Below are 24,518 nucleotides of genomic sequence, written 5' to 3' on the forward strand. Positions count from 1 at the left end.
AACTGGAACTTTCTTTGCGTCGCAAGCCGATGATGTGAACTTCTATCTTGACGATGTCATTTGTCACAGTCGGGTAATTGGTTGGCTCGGACTTCCGATCACGTCCGCAGTCTCCAGCGCGAACTGCCTCTTGGCCTCGACCAAGAAGAAATGCTCCAACATCGATAGAACATTCATCAACATGTGCATTCTTTGCAGTAGGTGGAAGTGCTTGGGGAAAACCTGGTTTGCAATTCTCCGCAACCTACGGCGTGCGCCCTCAGAGAGCAGGCTGGCCGTAGGATCGAGAGGCGCTTCAGCCTGCACATACTACACCGTGAAAAGGCATCTTCCGACGTCTCGCGTCTGACGTGGTTATTTGGTGAAAAGCCACAAAGCTTGTGCCCTTGTAGCGCTAAGATAGACGGCTTCTCCGACAGAGGGAATTGCTAATATAGTCGCGTAAGTGTAGGACCAACGGCTTTCCCTCACCCGAGACATCACAACGAGGGGCAACACATCACGCGAACTGAACTTGTTTGAACTTTCGTATCGATTCAAAATCATCCTAATTGCTTGCAGAGAAGGACAAAAATGCATTCCTTCTCTAACCATGCCCCATCCCTGAAATCAAAAAGGCGCACTTTTCCGGGGCCGGGTATCATCTTGGACGCCGTCTAAGAGTCATTTCGTTTTGCAATCCCCGCCTGCCTCCCAAAGCGAGGCATCTTTGCTGTTCATCCCCGAATAAGGTATCAAAAGAAGTGAAAAAAAAAAGGCGTCGTTGAGTCATCAGATACCATGATCCAATGCAAGCAAGACTTGCTCGACTCGGCGAGCCAGAAGAAGAGAAATTTCGTCAAAAAGGGGTGTCGAAAAAACAAGGCCGTCCCAATCCCATATATGCAATCGTTGACCTCCCAAAATCTCATTCAAATCTTGGCGCTTTCCGCTTAGCTGGAGAGAGCGAACAAGCTGACCTTGTTGTTGCCGCTCGTGGAGGCGATGGAGGTAGTAGAGAGCCAGCCCTCAACCTGCTCGCGGGTCAGACCGGCAGAGAAGTCGACGCTGCTGTCGAGGACCTTGACAGAGACCTGACCGGAGTCGCCGTCGAGAACAGTCGCAACCTTGATAGGCTCGCCGGTGGGACGGTCAAAGTAGTCGGAAGAGCCACCAGGGACGTTGGAGTGGAAGGTGGACTTGCACTTGGTGTCGCCAGCAGCGAGAACCTCGAAGATGTCAAGCTCACCGCACGCGGGCCAGCAAGAGCAAGAGTTGTACTGAGCGGTGCGGGGAATCTTGGCGTTCAGGAACCAGAGGGCCGGCATGTCAGCGTTGAAACCGGCGGTACCGTCCATGGGCATGTTGAACTCGAAGAGCCAGACAGAGTCCTCGCCCTTGAAGCCGTGGTAGGCAACAGAGCCCGGGCGGTAGTATCCGCAGCTGCCGTCGGTGCACTCCTTGTCGCTGTAGATGGCGAACTCCTTGTTGGAGGGGAGGTAGACGGGGTTCAGGACCTCGGGAGAAGCAGCGCCACCGCTGGCATCAGAGTTGAGGTACGACAGAGAGTTACCGAAGACGTTGTCGAACTTGCCAGAGCCCTGACCACCGTAGTTGCCGAGGAAGACGAGGCCGTCAGCGACACCCTGGTCGGCGTTGTAGTAGGCAACACGGCTGTATTCGCCGCTGGAGCTTCCAGTGGAGGTGCTGACCTTGCTGGGGCTGGCCTTGCTGGAGCTGGAGGGCTTGGAGGCGGCGGCGGCAGCAATAACAGGAGGCTGAGAGACAGCAGCGGGAGTAGGAGTGGACGCCACGATGGGAGCAACAGCCGGAGTGTTAGCCACAGGGGCAACGTTCGGAGTGGCGGCTGGGTTCCAGTTGTTGATCCAAGACTGGACAATGCCGTCGATGGTAGCAGTGACCCAGACATCGCGCTTCTCCTCCTTGTTGTCATGAGCCTCAGCATGCTTCTTGTGCAAGTGGTGGTGACCGTGGCGGCGGGCGTGAGTGTGAGACACGGCGGGAGAACGCTTGGCGCTGGACTTGAGGTTGTACACGGCAACTTGCTTGAGGTTCATGGGACCACGGAAGAGAGGAGTGAGCTACGACGATGTTAGTACCTTTGTGCAATAAATCCTTTGGAAAAGATGGAAAGAAACTCACCTCCTCATTGAAGGGGGCCAAGGGACCAGAGAAGGCAACATCTTCAAAGCTGCAAGAGCCATCGTCGCCCATGTTAGATACAGCCTTGTAAGTGCCAGGGTGGCCGACGTTGGAGTAGAGGATCTGTTCCACAACGCCACACCACCAGTTACCACCCTCCTCGGTGGCAGTACCAGAGGAGCACTGTTGGAGAGCCTGCGCAACAGAGGCCGAAGCCAGGAAGACAGCAGTAGAAGGCTTCATGGTTGTTCGCAAGACGTTCTTTGGAATGAGCGTTAGATGCTGAGATTGCTGGGAAATTGCGTTCGTTCCTTGAGTATTTGACCGGCCTCAAAGAGAATCGCAACTGGCGGGTAAGAATGTTTCTGGAATCTTTTGAGGGTTGTTCGACGGCCCAGGCTGTTCTTTGACTCAACCAGGAGGCTTGTGACTGGGTGGTGTTGGAATGTGAAGTACTCAGTGAACCCTGTTCAACGGTGTGGTGTGGGATGTGAATCAACGAAGCGTTGGTGCGTCGGAAAAAGGAATGTCTGGTGACTATGTAAGTCTCCAAAAAAGGAAGGGCGATGCTATTCAGTGTCCGGCAGGTCGGAACAGTGCACCAACTTTGTTGTTGATCGTGAGGATGGAAGAAGGGGAACCAAGAGGAGGTGGGTGAGGGCAGGCGGGAAGGTTAAGTAAATAAATTGGCTGAAGGAGAGGAGGAAGAGAGAAGGATTATCTCGGGGGACAAGGTTAATGGAGGTGTGGGATGGAGTGCTCCATCTGGGAAGGCAGGCAAAGAGGAGACCGGTCCCGTAAGGCAGGAAGCAAGAAGCAACGACCAGGTGGACTTGCCCTGGTGGAAAGCAGGAACCAACAGGGGCAGGAGGGATGCAGGAGCAGGAGTCAAGAAGCACCTTCCCAAGTGAATGGAGTGCAGCTCTACGGATACGGATACTGCCACCCCCTCCTTTCCTCCTTCCTTCCTCTCGAGTGAATTCAACTGCGAGGTGTGGGTTGCTTCCTGCAAAAGAAGGGGCCAAGAACACGAACAGAGAGGCAAAAAAAGCCGTTGGATAATTGGACGAACAGGGAAACAGAACAGAGTTGGCCAATCCGCTTGTCAGGTTCAATTGAAACAACGGCTCGGCCGCTCATGGGGGTTGTACCTTGCAGCGCCTGGAGGTCTGGGCAGGGGGGGCTGAGTTAATTGCACCTCTCCCACTCACCGTGTCACCCAACTCGCTCTCGACTCGAGGTACATTCTCCTCCTCTCTTCCATCACCGCTCCCTTCGTACCTCCTCCGATGTAGTCACCGAAGCGGCCACCACACTGGGCCTTCAGAGGTGAGCGAGTCGAGAGCAGCCCACCGGCTGCGCCAAGAGCCAAGTCAACCCGCCCTGCTCTCATCGTCCAGGTCCCAATAGCATGGCCAACCACCGACTGGCACGAAAGCTGGGCTTCCTCGGCGTTCTGGGCTCTAATCTCAACCTAAATGAGAGACCAGCTGGCTTTCCTGCACCATCGTGACTACGTTTCTGTCATTGCTTCGCTGCCCTTGGGAAAAAGTGCAGCCTCGAAAATGACATCCGGGGCAACCAAGAGACCAGCTGGCTGTCCAACATAGCAACGAGACGAACCGCCGCTGACCCAAAAATATAGGGCGAGACCGGTCGAGCTGGATCGGCGGACCAACGTGCAAAACGGTCTACAGCAACAGCTTCACTGGCTCTTGCCTAGGGTCAAACTGCGCTCGCGAATCGCACACTGCTCAGACAACGGCCTCCGCATCTATCCTGGTGGCTGGTGGGATTCTGCACCAGAAGACTTGGGGTCCGGCGCGGATCTATTCTTGATATCGACACAAAGAAGATTGCGACAGAGCAGAACTACTGGAAACCACAGTCTGGCGCCTTGGCTTGCCGTCTTCTTCAGGCGGTCCAAGAAAAGAGCCAGCGCCAGAATAAGGCCTGTGAGGTGCCAAACAGCGCTCTCGGGCCCTCTGTTCTCGCGGCCAGGGAATATCGATCTCCGCCCATTTCGGGGAATTTGGGGGTGGCAGTGTGACAGCCTTGGGCCTCCAGCTCTGCGCTGACCTCGCACCCGGCAAATCAAGCTTACCGTGGTGTGAGCCGGTCGAGTCCACGGTGTGCGCCCATCCGGAGTCTGTGGGGTGCCTTTCTCACCTGGGTTCATCTCAATCCCGGTGACAATGTCGAGCTTCCATCCCATCCCTCAATCTCGACCATCAGATGTGCCAATCACCTCGCTCGGCCACTGTCAACAACCCACAGCGCGGCCCATTTCATCCGATGTTTAATCGCGCAGCGCCCTCACCTGCCGGCCACATCCCAACTCACCGTGCCGTCGAGCCATGTGCTGATACCGCGGAAGATACGGGTTGGACGTTTTTGCTTTTGCCCTTTCCCCGTTCACACGCGGCAGAGCAAATGACGATCACTCCGCTCCTGCTCATTAACCCCCAATGTCACTCAGACCAGCTAGAGCGTTCGAGATCCGCTCTGGTGACGGATGCTTTGGTTGCCGGCCCAGCATGGGAAGCAACAAAAAAACAAAAACCTTGGACGAGCGGCCCGGGGTCGAAACAAAATTCCAAGCGAGAAGCAAAAAAGTCAATTATTCAGAGGCAACGAGAAAACCGCTCAAACGGCCCCATGGCCCCCGCGTTGTAACGTATCGCGGTGGACGGGATTGGTTCTCCCCGCGACCACGTCGACGTCGTTGGTCCGCAAACCCCGTCGTGGGACTCGGGGCAATATGCTGTAGCCTGTGTGGCAAGGCAGAAGGAACAGTGAAAACAAAGTCAAACGAGACCCAGTCTCTTGAGGCCGGAACCTGACATGAGACGGCGAGTAAGAATTATTTCCAGTCGTCAGCCGGCAGCGCCTATTTTACCCAGAGAGCAAGTCGAAGCGGGAGCTGAGAATCCTCGACGAAGGACCTTATCATCACAACATTTGGGTTGGCTGTTCCTGCATTAGCGGAACCGCTCACCCGCGACGATTTGGTTGGCTGTTTTCCAACTCTGTCTGCAGTGATGCACTCTATTCTTACCGTGGCGACTCCTTATTCGACGACATCTGCCCGTCGCGCCTGCGACCTCAGGATGCACCACCTTCACATGCCGGCATATCAACCGGGGTTCCGTCGACTCTCGAGGCACAGGAACTCTGAGAACGACAGCAGCACGTTTGCGCCTCGTCCACGAAGACATCACCGAGTCGTGAGCGTCACCTCTTGGCCTTGTGGACCGACCCAACCCAAAAAATCTTGTACTTCTCCACGTTACATGCAGTGCAAGCGGAATGCTTCTCAGTCATCACCCGCCAACTCGCACGTCGACCCAGAATGATCTTCGCCTCGCAACTGACACCCCGTCACGTGGTAACGCAAGAGAATTTCAACGTCCCTCGTCCTCCGATTGGGGAAACTCTTGTGTGTCCCAGCTGCTGTACTTTTGGGCCTCGCACCCGTGCAGGTCAGGAATGTTCAACGGCGTACCTGAAAATCACTCTTTCCCACCCTCCTTCTAGGAAAAGAGCGGCCTGGATTGACGTATGGTTCAGCCCTGGCGGACCCTCCATCCACAACACTAATTGCCCTGCGGGACAAGCAGCTGGAGAGCAAAAAGTCCTCTCGGCCAAACCAATGCCAACTTGCATGGACACCACCGATTTTTCTCTCTTTTCTTTTCTCATGATGGTGCTTCGGCCAACTGCCGTCTGGAACGTGACTCACATAATTCTCAACTTTTTCCCACCCGTGGTCTTTTGCACAAACATCGCCACCGCAAAAGCCACGATACCATCTCCAAGACAGGGATGCTGAGTCGCAAAGGACTTCCCAAGACATACCGCCACTTCTCAGCCCTCGTCGCAAGGCTCGGAACAGCCACGCGAGTCCTCGGGATCGGGGGGTGTCCTGGATCGGGCGTCCCCTTGAGCATGTTCTCTGATGTCCACTTCACTGACCGCCAGCAAAGAACTGCCTGCAGTGACCGGGCACGACTTTCAGAAATCACAATCACACTCGTAAGACGAGAACGGAACGACGATGAACACAATAGTGACACATGGTATACATCTATAACATCTAAGCAGAAGCCTTGGCCTTCTTTCCCCTCCTCGGTCTAGCACCGCGAGAGCTCTGTTCCTCGTCAACCTCCTCCTCACCGTCGTCGACCACAAAGTCATCTTCTTCCGCAGCCACCGTCTTGGCCCTCGACTTTCTCTTCCCTGTGGTCTGGGCCAGTGCAGCAGGCGCCTCAGCCGCAGCCTCGCCATTCATATTGGCCCTTAACCTACTGACAGCGTTCGCCATCCTCTTGCTCGTCGTAGTCTTCTGTCTCGGCGCGAAGGCATCTCTCGCGCCCACGCCCACAGATCCCTCGAAATACCGCGTGATGTTCGCCTGCGTACCCTCCACGTCGCGTTTATTCATGTCCCGAATGACAGGGACGAGAACCTCGTCGGTGCGCTCTTTGCTCCATCCAATGGTCGCCATCAAGAATTGTCTGAGGCCCTCGAGGTCTGGAACGCCCCATTGGAACTGCTCCGGGCTGCTGTCAACCTCTGGACGGAGATAGGCGTCGGTCACGGCCGGATTGGGGAAGCCCGTCGGCAGGAAGAGTTTCGTCGCCTGTGACTTGCGAAATTTTCGGCGGAAGGGATTAGTTGCGTCCGCTTCTTTGGGGCGGCTGTTCATCTGCACCTCTTGCCACCAGTCCCGGAACTTGGCCAGACCGTCCTTTCCGGGAAACTCGGACAGAATCTCCACTGCCGTGACCGGACCGACACCCGGCAGTCCTTCCGTGTAATCAGATCCAAGAAGCTGGGCGATGGCAATCAACTGGTCCCGCGACAGCGAAAGCTCCTTCTCCAAGTCAGAGCCAAGGTAGCACTCGACGAACTTGTTGCTGTTGAACATGTTCTTGTACACGCGGGTGCCCCCAAAGAGAAAGGTGTCGGAATCGTCGGTGACAATACCATCGACGAGACCGAGGTGCACGAGTTCCGCGCACTGCGCTTCAGCCTCCATCGGCGCTGTGATGTACGGGATACCAAACAGGCGGAGGAGGGCCTGGCACTCTGTGACCATGACCTGAGTAACCTCGTCTGCGTCACGGCGGTCCTTCTTCTGCTGTGTGCGGAGAGCCTTGAGCTCCCTTTCGTACGCTTCCTTGTTCTCAAGTTCGGACTTGTTGTTGAGCTCGCTGGCGAAACGAGCGTGCTCCTCGGCTTCCTGAGCCAGGTTGGCGTAGAGTTCTTCATCCTCGGGGTCACTGAACTCGTCGTCGCTGTTAGCGAAGACATCCGCTTCAATGTCCTGCACAGAGTCGCCGGCAGTGTTAGGGTCATCCAACGCAGGGCCATCCATGAGTTCCTCAAAAGTAAGTTCGGTCTCCTCGGCAGGCTTTGGCACTTCTGCGGCCGTCGTGATGTCTTCCATCTCTGGCTCTGGGGAGTCTGAAAGTTCTCTGACGGTGACTTGCATGTCCTCGTCGGCGTCGTCCACCTGGACGTCTTCAAAGTCAGGCTCGGGTGATAGTGAAAGCTTTGGAGACGGCGCAGCAACCTTGCTGGTGGTGAGCGCTGGTTGTGCCATATCTTCTGGCGACGCAACTGTTTCGGCAACAGGGCTCTTTGTTGTGGCGTCCCCAGCTGGAGACAGTACCTCTGGAGCCGCGGTCTGCTTGGGGGTTGGAGGAGCATCGAGAATCTCAACATCACTATCCTCGCTGTCAGAGGACTGAATCTCAATAAGCTGGTTCTGTCGCTGGCGTTCAAAGCGGCGCTCTTCTTCCAGCGCTGCATCTCTATCTTCGGTATTGATGTCCCTCTCAACCTGTCGCTGTTGTTTGATGGATTCACGAATGTCTGAGTCATCGACCATCCAGGGTGGCAGCGGCCTAGGCCCCTCTTCCTGCGGTTCTCTTTGGAAACCACCTTCGTCATCGTCGTCCACGTGCTCGCCATTAGCAGCCTCAATGATGAAACCGCCGCCAAGGTCTGCGTTCTCAATCTCTTGAGTTGGTTTCTTCAAATTCAGCGGAACCTGCGTAGTCGGAGCTGGCTCCGCGGGCTTTTTTGCTGGCTGGGCCTTTTTGGAAAACATAGAAAATCCCAAGTCAAGCTTCGGGAACGGCAAGGGCCCATCAAACGGGTTCTTGACGTTGGGCACTGCCGGCTTTGGTTGAGCTTTCTTGGCCTTGCGAGACGCTTTAAGAGCCGCTTGCAAGTCCATCTCATCGTCGCTGCTGCTGGTATTGCTTTGCCTTCGTTTGGGCACAGCGGCGGTAGATCTGTTGTTGACTATGTGAGCAACCATTCGTCCGCTTGTGGCAGTGATGCGCTTGGGAGCTTCGACGGCCTTTTGCTTCCATTCGGGCATTTCGACGTCCTCGAATTGCTCCTCTTCTTCTAGGTCTTCAGCATTTTGCCCGTGCTGGGATTGCAAAGACATAGCAATGGCACGGTTGATGTCGTCTTCCTCCTCCGGGTGCAGCCGCTCTTCGCGTTTCTCGCCATTCAACCTCTCGTGTTGTTCAGGCAGGTCTCCACCGACAAAGAGAGTATCTTCTTCCTCAAACAGACCGTTGACTTCAGCTTCTCTTCGGCCGTCATAGAATTGCTGTCTCCTGAGTGCTGCATCCCTCGATGCCTGTGAGGCGGCCGTCGGCAACCGGTTGAGACCCTCAACAGGAACGTCTTCGAAGTCGCCATCGTCATCGGATGCTTCGGCCTTCTCCTTTTTCTGAAATTGAAAGTCCAGAGCATCGACATCAATAGGCTTGTGAGCTTCACCCAGATCTTTCTCCTTGCTCACGACACCCAAAGCCCAACCGCCCTCTGCTCCTTCGTTCCTGACCAGAATGTATTCCCTATCCTTCTCGCCAGCGATACGGCCACCCCCATTAAGGGTAAGATCGAGGCCTGTCATGCCGGCTTCCTTCATGAGTCGCTGAGTGAGATTGTTTCTTTCTTGTACACGTTCAATCTGGAACCGAGAGAAGTCCATTCTGTTCGGGAACATTTCGTCCAGCTGCTCCTTGCTGAGACCCATTCTCAGACGACTGCGTAGCCTTGCCGCATTCAAAATGTTGTATCTGTCCGCCGGCGGCAGACTCTTGAAAAACTCGCCGTCAAAGTCGATCTTGCTGAAGTCGTAGAAGTTGATGTCCTCGCCGTTGTGAAACTGCCTTGCATATTCCTCCAATTCCTCGATGCTCATGATCCTAGGATCATCCGCCTTCGCCATCGAAGCAATGTCGCCATCGAGTTCCGGCAGGTGGTACGCGTCTTGCTTGAAGAACTTCCTTCCGCGCTGGCGTTCCTGCTGCGACATGCCCACCTCGTCAACGTACACAATGTTATCCACATCAGGAATCTCCTCCTGCGGCTCCTCGCGCTCCCGACGGATTCCCCTCTCAGCATCACGTCGCCTCTTGTCTTCCTCTTCCTCAGCAATCCTTTGCATCTGCACGGCAAGAAGCTTACCCGCCGTGCGGACAGCATCTTCCCTGCGTCCCTCACGCCGTCGCTTACGGCCCTGGATCGTCTGTCGCTTGAGAACAGGGGCACCGCCATCGAAGACGAAGACGGGCTTGATTCCGAACCAGAGCAGCTTGCAGATACGACGAAAGAAGCCGACAACGTGAGAGTTGCGCAGCGCATTGCCTTCCTTGTCGCGCACGGCTTTCAGGAATTGGTATATCCAGATGGAAGCATCGACGGCGAGTCGCTTGCGGTTGAGTGTTGCGAGGTTCGTCGGTCGCGCGCATGGCTGAACGACCGTCCAGAGGCCGTTCACACCCATGGCTGTGAAGGGGGTTGTCGGACGAGGGTAGGTTCGGTCTGTTCGGGATTCACGGGGGTGTTCGGCTCAGCGAGGTGCGAAAGGGCACGAGAAGCGGTCTTCTCATCCACCGAGTGGATATCGCATTGTCGTTGATAGGCGCAAAGTCCCGGTCTACTCAAGAAGAGGCAGCTCTCGAGTGTTGGATTGTAAAAGTGTTATGAAGTTGTGACTCTGTGAAAGAGGTGGAAGGCGGTGGCTGCCTGCAGACAGGCATGCCATTTGACATGGGGGAGCTCAGGTAATGACGCGCTTTCCTCCACTAGAGGCGTCGTTATCGGTTCTTATCTAGTGGCCCCGCAGTCGGAAGTACCACTGCGAGCAGACTTGGGAACCGCCTTGACGACCTAGCAAGCCTGGGTCGGCATGAATGACAACCTGCGAACCAATCTCTCTTCCTCTCACCATCTGACCTAGAGACTCAGCACGGAGGCTGGGAAAGGCGATGAATACAGTCGTTACTGCTTCGCTGCAATGGACAAAGAGGAGGCAAGAGACTTCTTGACCTCGCTTCTCAACAAGAACTTGCGCATCTTGGCCACTGATGGTCGCATGTTTCTGGGGATTTTCAAATGCACCGACCCTGTGAGCGACGCCCTCTCCTCATGCCTTCGAAAATTTTCTGACCCTCTTGGCCATGTCTAGGACCGAAATGTCGTGTTAGCCCATACATACGAGTATCGCCAACCGTCAGCGCAGCAACGGGCGGAGGCAGCGAAGAACGCCGCCGCAGGCACCGGGTCGGTCTCGATGGACATGACTTCCCGTTACCTGGGTTTGGTTGTAGTACCTGGCCAATACATTGCAAAGATCGAGGTGGAAGAGTTTTCTAGCCAGCTACGAGGACACAACCCATATGCCGACGCAGCAGTTGTCTAGGGCCCCGCACATTAGAAGATGGCAGGTCAAGGGATAAGTGACGACTAAAGATAATAATGCCGATAATGATAAACTACGCAATTATTGGACATTACAACTAGGAGAACCAATGTTTTTGCCTTGATTACCTTTCCTTCCACGTTCGCCGTAGCAAACCTATCATAACCTCAATTCTTTACCGAGGCACCCAACCCCTAACACCAGAACCAAGCGCTGTCCATGAACGTGGAAGGAATATTATCGCGGACCATGAGCTACATGCTCGCTGCCTTCAAAACGAATATGATTGAGAAAATCCGGGCGAAATCGGCATGACAAGATGCTGCATCTATGCGACAACGCTCTCGTGCTGGCGTCCTCGGGTTTCACCGTTCAACCCGTCATCAGTTCCAGCAACGGAATGGTGGATATCATCCTCATCGTCTTCCTCATCATCGTAGTCCGTCTCCTTGTTATGGGCGGGCATCCAAGAGGAGTCGTCGTTCAAAGGGGCATCTTGTCCAGACAGATCATGGCCTCCCTCGGCGCGTGCCTTGATGTTGTTTCTACGACGAGTTGACAGAGTGCGAGCGCGAGTCGACAGCTTTGAGGACACAGCGGCGTTGGAGGTCACCCAGTTGGTGAGGGCATCCTCGCAGTCCTGGATAATGGCCTTGCTGGCCTCGTAACCATCATATGCAGCACGGGTCTCGCCAGGGGTGACGGGGGTATCATCGATGAGCTCCAAGAGGTGCTTGCCGTAGCCGGCGATAATGGCCACCTTCTCGCAATGCTCTCTTAGAGCATCAAATTGATAGGTGTAGGCGGCTTTGATCTTCTCGCGCGTGATGTTTGACAGTTGAGCCTCAGCGACCAGTGACTCCGCCTCAGCTCTCACAAGTTCCTGTTCGAGAACGACAATCTTTGGCGAGTTGGGCTCCTTGTACTTGAGCTGAGCGATCTGATCGGTTATCTTCTGTTTGCCTGTGAACGCTGTCAGAATCGGCATGGCATGGGAGGCTTCGATTGTTTCTTACGGTCTCGGCTTGGCTGGACTGAAGCCTCAATGTTGCGAATACTCTTGATGGTAACGCGGTATTGGTCATATCGATCGACGTATTGGTCCTCAAGCTCTCCAATTTCGTAGAGCAGGACACCGAGCTTGTCGGTGACATCGGAAACATCTTCGTCACATGCCTCTCCCCAGATGGAAAGTTGTTGCTGAGAGGTCAAAATTAGTATACACATTTCGGAATGCCCTCGGTGCGGGTTGACCTACTGCGACCTCCATACGCTCTCTCGCGACTGTCTCGAGGCTGCGCATAACATTCTTCTCCATCTTCACCAGCTGAGACAGCTTTTTAGCAAGGTCTGGCCCGAAGGCACCGGCAGACTTGTGACGAAGGGCATGACCTGATGTGAACTGTCAGTCGCCGTGAAGATGACAGTGGCCGCATTTCGAACGATAGACAGGACGGCGCAAGCCATGGAGGGTGCTACATACCGAAGCCACCGCGGAAGAGGCGGCCAGACTTAGTGGTTGACGGCGGCGGGGGCGGGTTCTGCAACAAGAGTCAGCATCTATCTTTTGTTCTTGGCGACGATTGGTGAGAAGACAGGCTCGCGGTGTTCGTACCTGTAGTTGAGAGGCCGTGGGCGCCCTCGTTTGGCGCATAGAATAGGTGCGGTGCATGATGGCAGTGGTGTCAACGACGACAATGTCAGTTAGGTTATCAACGTGTGTACTGTCGCAATAATCAATCAGGCGACAAAGTGCGTGTCAATATGCCAGTCAAGGGAGAAGGGCGGTTCGCAAAGAGGGTATCGCGGGGTGGAACAAGGGACTTGTAGAGGATCGAATGACGGTCGAGGCGTCGGGACTGGGATGATGCGGACTCGAGTGTTTATAAGTATGCGCCGGAAAGGGTCCAGAAGACATGCGTGGATGTTGCGGAGGAGACGGGACTCGAAGTGGGCGGCCTGTTGGGCTGGACATGCATGGGTAGTAGAAGGGTCAGGCAGGTGAAGCGGCAGCACCCAGCACCTCTCAGCGCAGTCCCCCAGGCCCCCCTCTGTGCCTCATTCGCCCTGGCGACGTCATCTGTTTCTTTAGCTCGTGTTTTTGGCGTTGTTCGCAGCGTCACCCAGCTAACCACCCACCCAGGTGCCTGCATCAATAACTTACGCGGGTACAAGCAGGAAGCCCCACATTCTAGGTACCTTGTGGCGCCATCTTGAGCTGAATCCGTCGCAAAGTCACCCTTGAAAGCTACAACCCCGGGAGCTCTGGCCAGTGTCACTCCTCATCTCTTCGACCTCGACCTACCATGATCAAAAGGAGGCTACGGTTATGCAATGAGGAGGCAGGCCTCACACAGCCAGGACGATCGCCATCCGGGATGGCGCCGGCTCTTCGAGACCCTTCGCCCAATGTGGGCTCATGAAACAGACGGCCGGGACTCTTGGGGCCGACTTGGGACGAAGAAACAGGAGGAACCAGCAAGCTTCGATGCAAGCTGCAAGAAAACCCCATCACCCCACGCCTGTCTGTTCCCTTCCGCAGCTGCAGGTCCAGACGGAACTGGGGTCTGGGATGATGGAGAGAGTGGGCGATTTGGTTTATGATATAGCCTCCTACGTTGTCCGTCAACAATTCAGGGTTGTCAATCCTTCATTATCTTCCTTCGCAAACTGGTGGGCGAAGGATCTTTAATTTGCCAGCGGATGACATATCTGCATTCCTAGGCACCGGCCTCTCAATTCAGGTCAGTATTCGAATCGAACCTGCCCGTCTTTGATGCCAAGGAACAGGACCGTATTTTTCTTCTCTAGCGCTGGATACATACTCGTACTGTCGAGCGCATCGGCATGTCCAGGTTCTTTAAAGCTAAGGGTCGTCTACTAGTCCCAGAAGATGAGCGATGATTTCATAGACTGCCTCTATCTGTCAACTCGCCAACCAGCGCAATCTGTGCCCTGCGTCCTGGCGGAACACTTGATTAGTCCAAACAGCGGCCGCCAGAGTGTCGGTGCAGCCGGCTGTCGGATTAAGCACGGTAGACTCTGCCAATTGACTTTCTGCTCGTTGCTGTACGGGCATCTCCAGACACTCCCTCATGTTACTTGCTACTTATAATATCGACTATGGCCATGTGCTTGACGCAACACCACTGTTGACTTGCTATATTCTCGTTAGAACGTCGACGGTATACATCTCATTCGAGGCTTACGAGTAATTCTTTTTGCAATGTCGGGGTGTGATGCATAGCTGGACGTATTGAATCAAGAGACTTTCTCCAGTACCTGGGCCGCTCAACTCCAGACGGCCATGCAACCCTAACCCTGGCCCTGGCCGAGTCACGTCGACCGCTACTGCGCTGAGTTGAGCTTAAATGACTGTTATACTATTTTTTCCCCAAGCAACTCGAACATCGGGCAACGTTCAACGCAAGGCAATGGAATATGGCCGCCTTGGCTGAAAGTCCCTTGCGAAAATTTGTCATGCGCGCCGGATTGCGTTTGTAGCGTCCAAAGCGAGACTTGCCTCATTTTGGGGTACGAAGTCCGAGCGCAAGCCAAATGTCGAGTCTCTTTGCCCTGGCTTATTGTTTGCCATTCTCTCTTCGGAAGAGGTGTGGTGGGAGACATATGGCAGCGTGGTATCCTCAAAGACGCCTGAATATAAAACAAGGAGACGCCGGCCGGGAGAGTATTCCGTAAGGAGACAGCACCGAATAAACCGAATGAATAGAAAGACATTGTTCTCAGAGTGCGCTCCATCATGACAAAGCCCAAAGTGTAACATGAATCAATTGCAAGCCCGCCACCACCACCCGCTGAGACGAAAGAGACGGAAAAAAAAATACTGCAGAAAATAATCAAAGAAGGCATGTTATATTTGTGCATCTCTTGTGTCTTTACCCAGACTGCCTGAAATGCATCGGAACCAACGGGCAACTGATACACTGGGCCGTGAGGTGCTTGGTGGGTTATTGTGGATAGGTGCGTTGGTTGCCTGAGTCCTGAGTGCAGTTCCTGAAGCGCAGCCCCTGCTCCCCCGGTCTCGTTTGGGACTAGCGCATTGCAATCTCTCCCTCGATGTCCTTCCGCCCATGAACGCGCTTAGCCTCGCAATTCACCAACGCGTCTCACATATCTCATCTCTTCTCTCATCATCAACCTCATCCAAGAGAGCGTGCTTGAGCGGGAAAGTGACCCATTCGCCATCTCGACTGTTGCGTCGCATTTTTTTTTCGACCGCGCAACGTCACCGGGCGCTTCTTCCTGGCCGCCTGGCATGAGACTTCCGTAGTCAATGTTTACAGGCTTTGCTGACGCTGATCTCGGGGAAGAGGACATGAGCAGCGACCGTGTCTGTGTTTGCGCCTGCAGCAAGTGAGGAGGCTCGAGGCCAGAACCGCCGCCAGACGAGCTCCCGACAGAAAGCCACCGCCTTTGCGCCTTCTTCCTGTCGCTTTTCGCCTCGTCATTTACCGTCATGTCCTTCTTTGCTGGGTCCGATCGGGACGCAGCTGCTCAAAGAGGTCCCTACGTCGACGAGTGCGCCAAGTTCCACCTGAACCAAGAACACGATCCTTCAAACCATCACCCTCACCACCACCACCACCACTCTCATTCTCCACACGATCAACGCGCCTACCAGAAGCCCCCGCTCCGTCAAAGCTCGGGAAACGCTTCTAACAACTTCATCGACCTGACAGGCGACAGCGACAGTCCTCCCATCTCCCCTCGCCCTAAGCACTTTCCTCATCTTGATGCCGATCGCGCGACCCCCTCCAGCTGGAAATCCAAGCCTGAGGCCAGCCAACCTCCCAGTTCAGCGTCGCGTATCCCACTAGGTCTAGGTCCTGCCCATAACAGTAGTGTCCTCTCCGACCCAAGCGGCGCCTCAACCGCTGTTTCCAGCAATGCAGCCTCGGTCTTGGATCCTTCGCCGCCGCCTGTCTCAATCCAAACGTCAGTCGATCTCGACGATAGTTACGATGCCGAGATGCCACGACTCGCGCGACCAGACGCTCCTCTAGAGACTGCCCAGCAAGTCACTCCGCCATCTTCTACCCGCCCTTCGAGCAACCAGTCTCCCAAGGTTGCTAAGCATGTCTCCAACTCCAAGAAACAGACCCCGAACAAGGGCATCTCCGACTTCAATCACATCACCTCGTCACTCACTAAGTACTCTCATGATATCCGCAAAAATCATGTAGAAATGGTTCTCTACGCACTCAAATCTACCAAGCCCAGGGAAACACGTGTTTCTACCGGTCACGATTGGTTCGCTGACGTCGGCATCTCACCTACGACTGAGGAGAAGGGAACGACCATGAAGATTCGGGTCAAGGTAAGTACACATCGATGGCGAGACGTCTGTCCTCATCATTCTGCCGCATCTCAACATCCAAAGTATGGATATGAATGCTGACTTCGCCTCAGCAACACTTTCGCGGGAGAAAAGCGGATCAGGGCCGAGATGCTCATTACCTGCCAGTTTGCGTCAAGTCAACCAAGGACGCCGTGCCTAAGTACCGATTTCATCACACGGAAATCGTAAAAAACGTCCTTTCTCCCAACTCCATGCTCAAATTTGTCCCTGTCATCCGCGATCTGGAACCGGAAGAGGAGCGAGACTACCTTCTATGGCTGAACGAGCTTGAGAGGATGGATGCAAGCTGCGGGTTCAAGACGTTAGGCAATCGCGAAGACCGAGTCAACAGGACTTTTCGCAAAGAGCGCACCGCCACCCTGTCACTGTTCCTGGATTCTTGGCTCAAGAAGCTCAACATCGACAATTGTAACCGGACGACACTCATCCGTCATATGGCCAGTTCAGAGTCTGATGACGCCATCACGCCGCAACAAAAAACGAGTCTGGTCAATTTGCATAGCGATGACAATTTAGCCGCCACACCGAGAGCTTTGAAGGCAGCAAGAGTTTTCACCGAGGCTTTCGATTACGTTTTCTATCAAGAGGTGCCAAAAGACCGGGGAGTTCTGTTGCGCGACGTGCTGAAGCTCGATAAGTCTGTTGACGAGATTGTCGAGTCCAAGAAGGCGGCTAAAGGCGACAATGAGAAAGCTTCATCTCTTGAGCACTGGATCGAAACCCATACAGTCATGGGTTGTCTCATCTGTTACAGCAACTCTTGCGAACATGGAGACTACAGCATTGAGAATCACAAGCGCAACTTCTCCATGGATTGCATCGGGATGTACGGACGGATGTTCTCGGCGAACCGCGTTATCTCCTCTAAAGAAGACCCCGAACATTCGGATCCTCCGCCCCCATGTCAGCGGGGATGCTTCCAGATCAACGCCAATACTCCTGATGCATCGTCGCGACCTTGGACGGAAGACGAGACGAACTTGCTGCGAAGCCTGTTCACAATCTTGGATCACAACAAGGTCAGGGTCAAGGCTCAGTGCGCGACTGCTGAGATTCTGAACAGGTCCTGCTGGGACGTCAACCACCATTTACAATCTCTGGGCATTACTCTTCCCCCCTTGGAGACCTTTGAACCGGCAAGGGTCAAAAATCTTCCCTGGTATGATCGTAAGAAGAAGATGCTCATCGGCGACTGGCAAGATCACACAAATTCCCACGACACCAAGGTTCGCCCTTCGAACGACCCATGCCACCACGACGGGCCCTGCACTGCAGAAAATTGCACCTGTATAATGAACGACATCCTCTGCGAGAAATTCTGCCGCTGTACCGAGGACTGCTGCGCGTATAAGTTCACCGGCTGTGCTTGCCATGCCAGCGGCAAGACTTGCTTGCAGAAACAGAAGGAAGGCCGCCCCTGCATTTGCGTGCAACTCAACCGCGAGTGTGATCCCGACCTCTGCGGGACTTGCGGCGCTGTGGAACGCGCCGACCCTGCAAATCGGCATGATGATGCCCTGTTCCAAACGGGCTGCCAGAACATTGCCATTCAACGAGGTGTCAGCAAGGCTGTTGTCTTGGGAAAGAGTCAATTGGAGGGCTGTGGCTACGGCCTCTTCACAGCGGAAGACATTGCTCAAGACGAGTTCGTCATCGAGTACACTGGAGAGCTGATCGTTGCGGACGAGGGTGTCAGGAGAGAAGCAAGACGCGGAGAGGCTTTTGCTGTTGAGAAGAGTACTTCTTACGTGTTCAGTCTCTTGGATTATGAGGGTATTTGGGTCGATGCCGCTATTTATGGCAACCTCAGCCGCTATATTAATCATGCTGTGGAGGCAGCCAACGTCCAGCCTGGTATTCTCTACGTCAACGGAGAGTACCGCATCCGCTTCTCGGCCACGCGCAGTATCAAGGCGGGCGAGGAGCTGTTCTTTAATTATGGCGAGAACTTCCCCAACCTGACTAAGAAGATGATTAAGGAGAAGGCAGACAACGAAGATGGCGAAGTGGGCGGGGAGGAGAAGGCAGCACCGGTCAAAAGAGGCCGGGGCGGAAGACGTCGAACAGAAAAAGCTGCAGTCAAGCAGACTACACAGAAGTTTGCCAAAGCCAAAATTGCCAAGGGTGTTCGCACTGGAGCCCGCAAAGAGGCGCCCAAGCTGACAGCCGACGATTACGAGGCACTGGCCGATTTTGAAGTCGTGTCGGGCCCAGGGCGGAAAAGAAAACGGGCTGCCAGGAGTGACGATGAGGAGGAGGAATACCACCCGTCCCTTGAGTCTGAGGATGCGCAAGACGCTAGCAAGCGCAGCATTCCTGCTCAACGAAAGCATCGTCGTATGAAATCCAAGAATCTACACACGGATTCAGAAGCGGATGATTCCACGCAGACATCTCCACGCATCAAACTTGGACGAGGACGCGGACGTCCTGGTGCCTCCAGAACTGCGAGTAGGGCCAGATCAGTTGCGAAGACACAGACAGCTGCCGGGAAGTCAGAGGCGGGCTCGCCCGTCCAGAAGAAACGTCGCGGGCGGCCACCCAAGAACCCTCGACCAACGAGCCCGGCCGAGAACGATGAGGCTTACATGGGTGACGTTAAGAACGAAATCCACGCAAGTTTCACTGCGTCCTCCAGGAGCCAGGAGGTCGAGGGTGATACGATTTCGGTCGGCCTTGACCCTCCGAGATCCGCCCGTGGACGTAAGCTTACCACGCGCGGCCTCAGCCCTGAGATCCATCACATGGATATTGACGAGGAGCTTGATGTCAACGCAACCCCGTCTCGCTCAAGGGGTCGAAAACGGAACGACGCGAACACGATCACAGCCAGGGGACCGTCGCGGTCTAGACGTGCCTCAACATCGCAAGCTCGCTTAGCTTTGATCGATACGGATGATGACGTTGTGGTTCGCGCACCGGGTTCGCAGCGCAAGGGGCGACTCGCTCCCTTCTTTGAAGTGAACGATAGCGAATCCAGTTATCAGAACAACGGCGTCGAATTCGACTCGGAGGACGATGATGACGAGGATGACATTGTCGATCCCTCTTTGCGGCGTGCCGCTAGGGCTAGGAAGAAACCAGCTCGCTTTCGCGTGTCGGATGACGATGAGTCTTGAGGTGACGGATACGTGGCCGGTTCACCGCGGCTATTACGAAAAGCATCATAGGAGTCAAGAGACATGAGGCGCAGTTCTTTTCTGGGGAGCTGCAAGAGCTTCACGACACCGATGGATGGCGGAGGGTAATTCGATTTTCATATTTTGCATCAAAGTTGGCATCCAGCTGGTTAAACTCACGGAGCCTTCCCAAAGGGCAGGGAGTTTTGAGTGAAATCAGCTAGTTGGTGGGGAACATTCTGCTTGGCGCTTCAGGAAAATCCAGGGAGTATAAAGCATACATAGTTAGTCCGTGGATACTGGATTCTGTAACGCAGCATCACAAAGCCCTTTGCATTAGTCGCCAAATATAAGTAGTTGCATTCGGTTCTTCGGGAATGTCTGAGACGATGACTGGTGCTGAGATATGTACAGGTCAATTTAGAGTTTAAGTAGCAGTCAAGCTTTGGCGGGATAGCTCGGGGCCAGCCCAGATCTTTTCAATGCCGAAGATTACGAATACTGTGATGGGCAAAACTCTGGTGTTCCAATGAGAGTTTGAACAGGCGGGGCCAACCCTCTCGGGATGATGAGACGAAACCTACCCGTTACCTTAACAATGTCTCTGTTCTAAACAAACACTGACGCATCTTGAAGTAATGTACGCTTAGATGAAGTCTTAATTGATGTTGTGCTTTTTTCCCTTCTTCTGGACCTTGCTTCAGTTATATCTTAAACAATATTTAGTACAATAATAAACGTTCAGGAGTTTAGCTAAGAATGTTATGAGCTCTTTCTATCACATTAAAATTGCAGACTTCGTCAACATAGACAGAACAGATATCACAACAGGTAGAAGGTCTCATGCGAAAAAGGTTAGAATAGAGTGATAAATAGACCGTCAAATACAGAAATAAAAAGGAAAACAGTGTGTTATCATAGTATATGCTAAAAACACATTTTACTAAATTAAAGTGACTATTTAACGGTTTATCTTAGACTAAGATTAAGAGCCACTTTCACTTAGTTACAATAGATTAAATGAACGTGAATAAGGTAACTGTTCAGCTTGATTTGCTGCACTAACAGCGTAAAATCTGTCCAGCAGCCTACACGTAAAGATCAAGAGCAGACGCAGATAAAAATGACAATCTTCGACATTGCACATATTTATGCATCATAGGAAGAAATGAGTATCTTGAGAGCAGTTTTTCTTTCCAATGTGACAATGTGATTTAGAACCGTTTAGTACTTTCAACCATTTACTATGATTTTGTGACGTGAGCATTATCTTCTTCAATAGCTGAAACCTTATTTCGTAGAGATGTAGCGCTAACGACATGTTATTTGTCAAGTTGTGGTTGTTATATCCTTCGCCGAGCATCATGAAAGCGGCAATCAACTTACGTGTACGGAACGTAGCAGAGACTCAGTCTCAAGAGAATTGATTATTTTAACATTCACATATGGGGCCTCGCGGTGCGAGCAAAATGTAGTCGAGGTTTAGGTGCTGAACACGTCGATGCTGCTGCGTCTCAACAACTACACAGACTTGAATTAGTAACGGAATGTTGGAAAGGGACACTCTAAACACTTGAAAGAGTCACGGTCACAGCGTTAAGCGATCAAGGAGGGAGACATAAATAGTTGTCATTGAACATTGCAATCGGAGTCAAAGCCCACGTTGGTTTTTGCAATTTTCCATTGGCTCGCTGGTATACTTTTATCTAAGCTAAATTATTCAGAAGATTCGGTCCGCCATGCAAGTGCTAGACAAACAATGAACGACGTGCCCAGCTCATGTACTGAAAGTTGGAACCCAAAATGACCCAGAGCTTTCTTTCCCTGTATCGACGCCCAACACCGTAGACGCCTCAGACCTTTAATATGTACAACGCATCTATATCATACAAATCATCCCACACATGCCGCCTGACACGACAACAACTACCTCTTGAAGAATTTCTTCTCGACGACTCTCAACCCGGCGTATGAAACCGCCGCAAAAGAGAAGGCAAGCTCGAAACCAATGTCGCCGCCAAACGCGCCGCCAGCAAGCTTGCCGATCGGGCCGGTGAACCACGTCTGCGACATGCCGAGCACGGCGCCCATGACGCCCATGAGGAAGGCCACGAAGGCGGCAATACCGGGCGGCAGGCGCGAGGGGTCGTCGTAGTCCTCGATGTCGTAGCCGCCGAGGCCGCGGCGGAAAACGACGTGGTCGGTGATGCTGATGCCCTCGTAGATGGCGAGCCAGTAGGCGATGATGAGCATGAAGTTCTCGAGCCAGGCCTCGAAGCGGTCGTAGCCGGGGATGCTGATGGCGATGTAGACGCCGGTGCCGGCGAAGACCCAGATCCAGCGGGGCACGCGGGCGGTGTGGCGGGAGAGGACCTGCAGGGAGAGGGAGACGGAGTAGATGTTGGGGCAGTTGTTGGCGATGATGGAGAGGGCGAGGATGACGAGGCAGAACTGGCCGAAGCCGCCGAGCTTGGGGACGAGGACGGCGGCGAGCAGGCCGCCGATGCCCGAGTCGGCGTAGGCGGCGCTGAAGGTGGGGTCGTTGACGCTGGCGGTCATGACGGCGGCGCCGAGGAGCTCGGTGAAGCAGAGGGTGAGGAAGAGGCCGGAGAAGGTGACGAGGAAGACGCGCATGCGGGAGGTGGACGGCGGGTAGTAGCAGGTGTAGTCGGCGGCGTACGAGGTCCAGCCGGTGGCGAAGCCGAAGACGCTGGCGGCGAAGGATAGGACGGAGCCGGCTTCGGAGGGTCCTGTGTTCAGGGGCAGCATGTTGTTGAAGTTGCCCGAGTGGGCGAAGACGCCGAGAACGATGAGGAAGATGATGAAGCAGGGGATCCAGGAGAAGCGCTCGTATGTGTGGACGATGCGGTAGCCGAACGTGCAGATGACGAGGGTCGACAGCGCAATGATGATGATGCCGGCCCATCCTGGCATGTCGTGGTTCACGGCGTTGAAGAGCTGGGCGCCGACGATGGAGTTGACGGCGGACCAGCCCAGGCATGCGAGGATATTGAAGACGGCAACTTTGGGCATGTGTTAGTGGCACCCACCCTTGAGGAGAGAGGTAGGTAGAGTCGACATACCAAGCTTCACGACATAGTAGCCGTACCAATACCGGGAGAGAACCATCTGTCGAAGACCAAACTTGGGGCCAAAGGTAGAGAAGAAGCACACGGGAAGGACACCGAGGAAGTTGATGAAGACGATGGTCAGAGCCGTGTCAGCGAAGCCGAGACTGAAAACCGGAATCGCAAGAACGCCGATGGCAAAGGACGAGACGACCATGTTGGCGGAGCACCACTATGAAGACTTTCGTCAGAACCACCGCGTCTCTTGGTTTTTGCGCACACATTCACCGGCGAAACTCACCATCGTTCCAACGTTCATGATGGCGTCGTCGGTACGCTCATCTTCCGGGACTCTCTCGATACCCCTTTGTTCCACACCAAACTTGCCCGCCAATCTTTGGAGTTTCGCATACGTGCTGGTGCCCGCCTCGAAGTCCTCTTGGTGGACGCCGTCGGCCCCCACGTAACCGCGGGCCACATCCTTCTTCTCCCCGTTCGACTCGACGTCGCTTTTGGTCTCGAATACCGCCATGGTCTGTATTCGGTATCTCTCGTTGGTTTCTTTGGAGTTTGTGTAAGCGGTCACCGGAAGTTCATAGCTTGACTTGGATCGGCACAACGAAGTAAGGCGGGATGATGGAGGACGGTGGTGTCTTGTCGACGACGGGCAAACTCAATTCAAGGCGCTTTGAAGCTACCGATCACCAGTGAGGGGGAGGGAAAGGTCCGCGACGGAAGATTGGACGATGAGCAACAGCAGCAACATGGTGGCGGACCCGGGGGCAGTAATATCCCAATTCACTCGACGGAAAGTGGAGGAGCCCTTATCAGGGCGATGGCGACGCGCGCGAATTCTACGGGATCTTTCGTACCCAGATTTCGGGGCCTCGAAAGACGGCAACGACCATTTTTGCGCAGAGGTGCAGCAGAGCACACACCACGTCCTAGCCTTTCTGACGCGAAACTGGTGGGGGGAGCAAAAGATAAGGAACCGCGGCATTGAAGAATCAATCGACATATCCCCACCAGCGCGTCCCTGGAGTATGAGTAGCGGGTACTTGGTGTGGCTCGGAAGTCAGCCGGCAACTGGGAGCCGTTTGGGATAGGTCCGGTAAAGGGGGGCCGCGCTGGAGTCTGAAGGCAGAGCTAGAAGACGCAAAGAGGCGAATTCGGGATTCCCGGGTTGCCTTTCGTCCAATGGCGAATTTCGAAGGAGAAAAAATTCGGTGAAAATGGAGGTCGTCAGGCGAGAGTTGCGGAACGGAGCAGATCGTCTCGTCTGTCAAGTACTCGGTACATTGCCCTCTGTATGCGCAGCAGCCTCGACAGTGGCATCACGAGACAGGGCAAAGAGAGGAAGGCGAGGTGAGGTGGCTCGAAACTTGGCAATGCGATGGTGAGGGAGCTGGCTGTGTGGCATTCGCGCGCATCGCTGCTATCCGCACACACACACACTACCTTACCCCAGGTTCTCCCCGTCGGAGCCAAGAGACAGATGCAGAAGATAAGGCGGGATTGCCCACGCATCGTTCAAGCGCACCACGGCCATGTCCGCGAAGCTGCAAACGACGTGGGAGGTTGTCAAAGACGAAAGAGAGAGTGTACGTAAGGGCAAAGAGTCGAGGGTTTCCTGCTGAAGGACTTCCTTATCTTCAGGCTTCAGAACCCCCCGTTGGATCGTCGCGATTAGATAGGGTATTGCGAATGTTGCAATTGGTCGTGTGAGCAGTCAGGGTTCCCGCAATGGAGACCAAATCTTGCTGGCGCTGCCGCAATGCCGATGCCGAATGCATGGAAGCAGGAGATTGGTGACGACGGGGCAATTTTGCTTCCATCCTGCAGCGGGAAGCAATCAACGAAGGGCTGGGGTGCCAAGAAGACGAATTGTCCGAACTTTGGAGCTAGATGCGAATGGGAGTCCTGATCCATTAGTCGTGACTTCAAATCAGCGCGCAATCCGAACTATTGGTGATAGGAAGCCGCCGCAAGATTCGGAGTGTGTCGAGGGGCTCTTTGTGGGCGCGAACCCTGACCTTGCGACCGCGGGTAGTAAAGCTTAGCTTTCCTGGGCA

General features: G+C 54.2%; 5 protein-coding genes across 5 annotated transcripts; 1 reads left to right on the forward strand and 4 right to left on the reverse strand.

Annotated features, from left to right (window-relative positions):
* Positions 1-932: 932 nt before the first annotated feature.
* Positions 933-2,385, reverse strand: COL26b_004704 (uncharacterized protein; the record flags this gene model as incomplete). Its single annotated transcript, XM_053177573.1, has 2 exons — positions 933-2,081; positions 2,143-2,385. 2 exons carry the CDS (start codon positions 2,383-2,385, stop codon positions 933-935), a joined length of 1,392 nt encoding a protein of 463 aa, XP_053038466.1.
* A 3,853-nt stretch (positions 2,386-6,238) lies between these two features.
* COL26b_004705 (uncharacterized protein) lies at positions 6,239-9,961 on the reverse strand (the record flags this gene model as incomplete). Its single annotated transcript, XM_053177574.1, has 1 exon — positions 6,239-9,961. One exon carries the CDS (start codon positions 9,959-9,961, stop codon positions 6,239-6,241), a length of 3,723 nt encoding a protein of 1,240 aa, XP_053038467.1.
* A 1,246-nt stretch (positions 9,962-11,207) lies between these two features.
* PIL1 (Eisosome core component) lies at positions 11,208-12,551 on the reverse strand (the record flags this gene model as incomplete). The annotated part of the gene is made up of 5 exons (XM_053177575.1): positions 11,208-11,842; positions 11,896-12,079; positions 12,138-12,271; positions 12,363-12,420; positions 12,495-12,551. The coding sequence occupies 5 exons, from the start codon at positions 12,549-12,551 to the stop codon at positions 11,208-11,210; spliced, it is 1,068 nt and encodes a 355-aa protein (XP_053038468.1).
* A 2,805-nt stretch (positions 12,552-15,356) lies between these two features.
* Positions 15,357-19,378, forward strand: COL26b_004707 (uncharacterized protein; the record flags this gene model as incomplete). Its single annotated transcript, XM_053177576.1, has 2 exons — positions 15,357-16,217; positions 16,310-19,378. The coding sequence occupies 2 exons, from the start codon at positions 15,357-15,359 to the stop codon at positions 19,376-19,378; spliced, it is 3,930 nt and encodes a 1,309-aa protein (XP_053038469.1).
* A 1,926-nt stretch (positions 19,379-21,304) lies between these two features.
* COL26b_004708 (uncharacterized protein) lies at positions 21,305-22,978 on the reverse strand (the record flags this gene model as incomplete). Its single annotated transcript, XM_053177577.1, has 3 exons — positions 21,305-22,401; positions 22,462-22,678; positions 22,748-22,978. The coding sequence occupies 3 exons, from the start codon at positions 22,976-22,978 to the stop codon at positions 21,305-21,307; spliced, it is 1,545 nt and encodes a 514-aa protein (XP_053038470.1).
* Positions 22,979-24,518: the final 1,540 nt, after the last annotated feature.

The sequence above is a fragment of the Colletotrichum chrysophilum genome, assembly GCF_026319265.1.
Source record: "Colletotrichum chrysophilum strain AFK26 chromosome Unknown scaffold_29, whole genome shotgun sequence".
Taxonomy (NCBI): domain Eukaryota; kingdom Fungi; phylum Ascomycota; class Sordariomycetes; order Glomerellales; family Glomerellaceae; genus Colletotrichum; species Colletotrichum chrysophilum.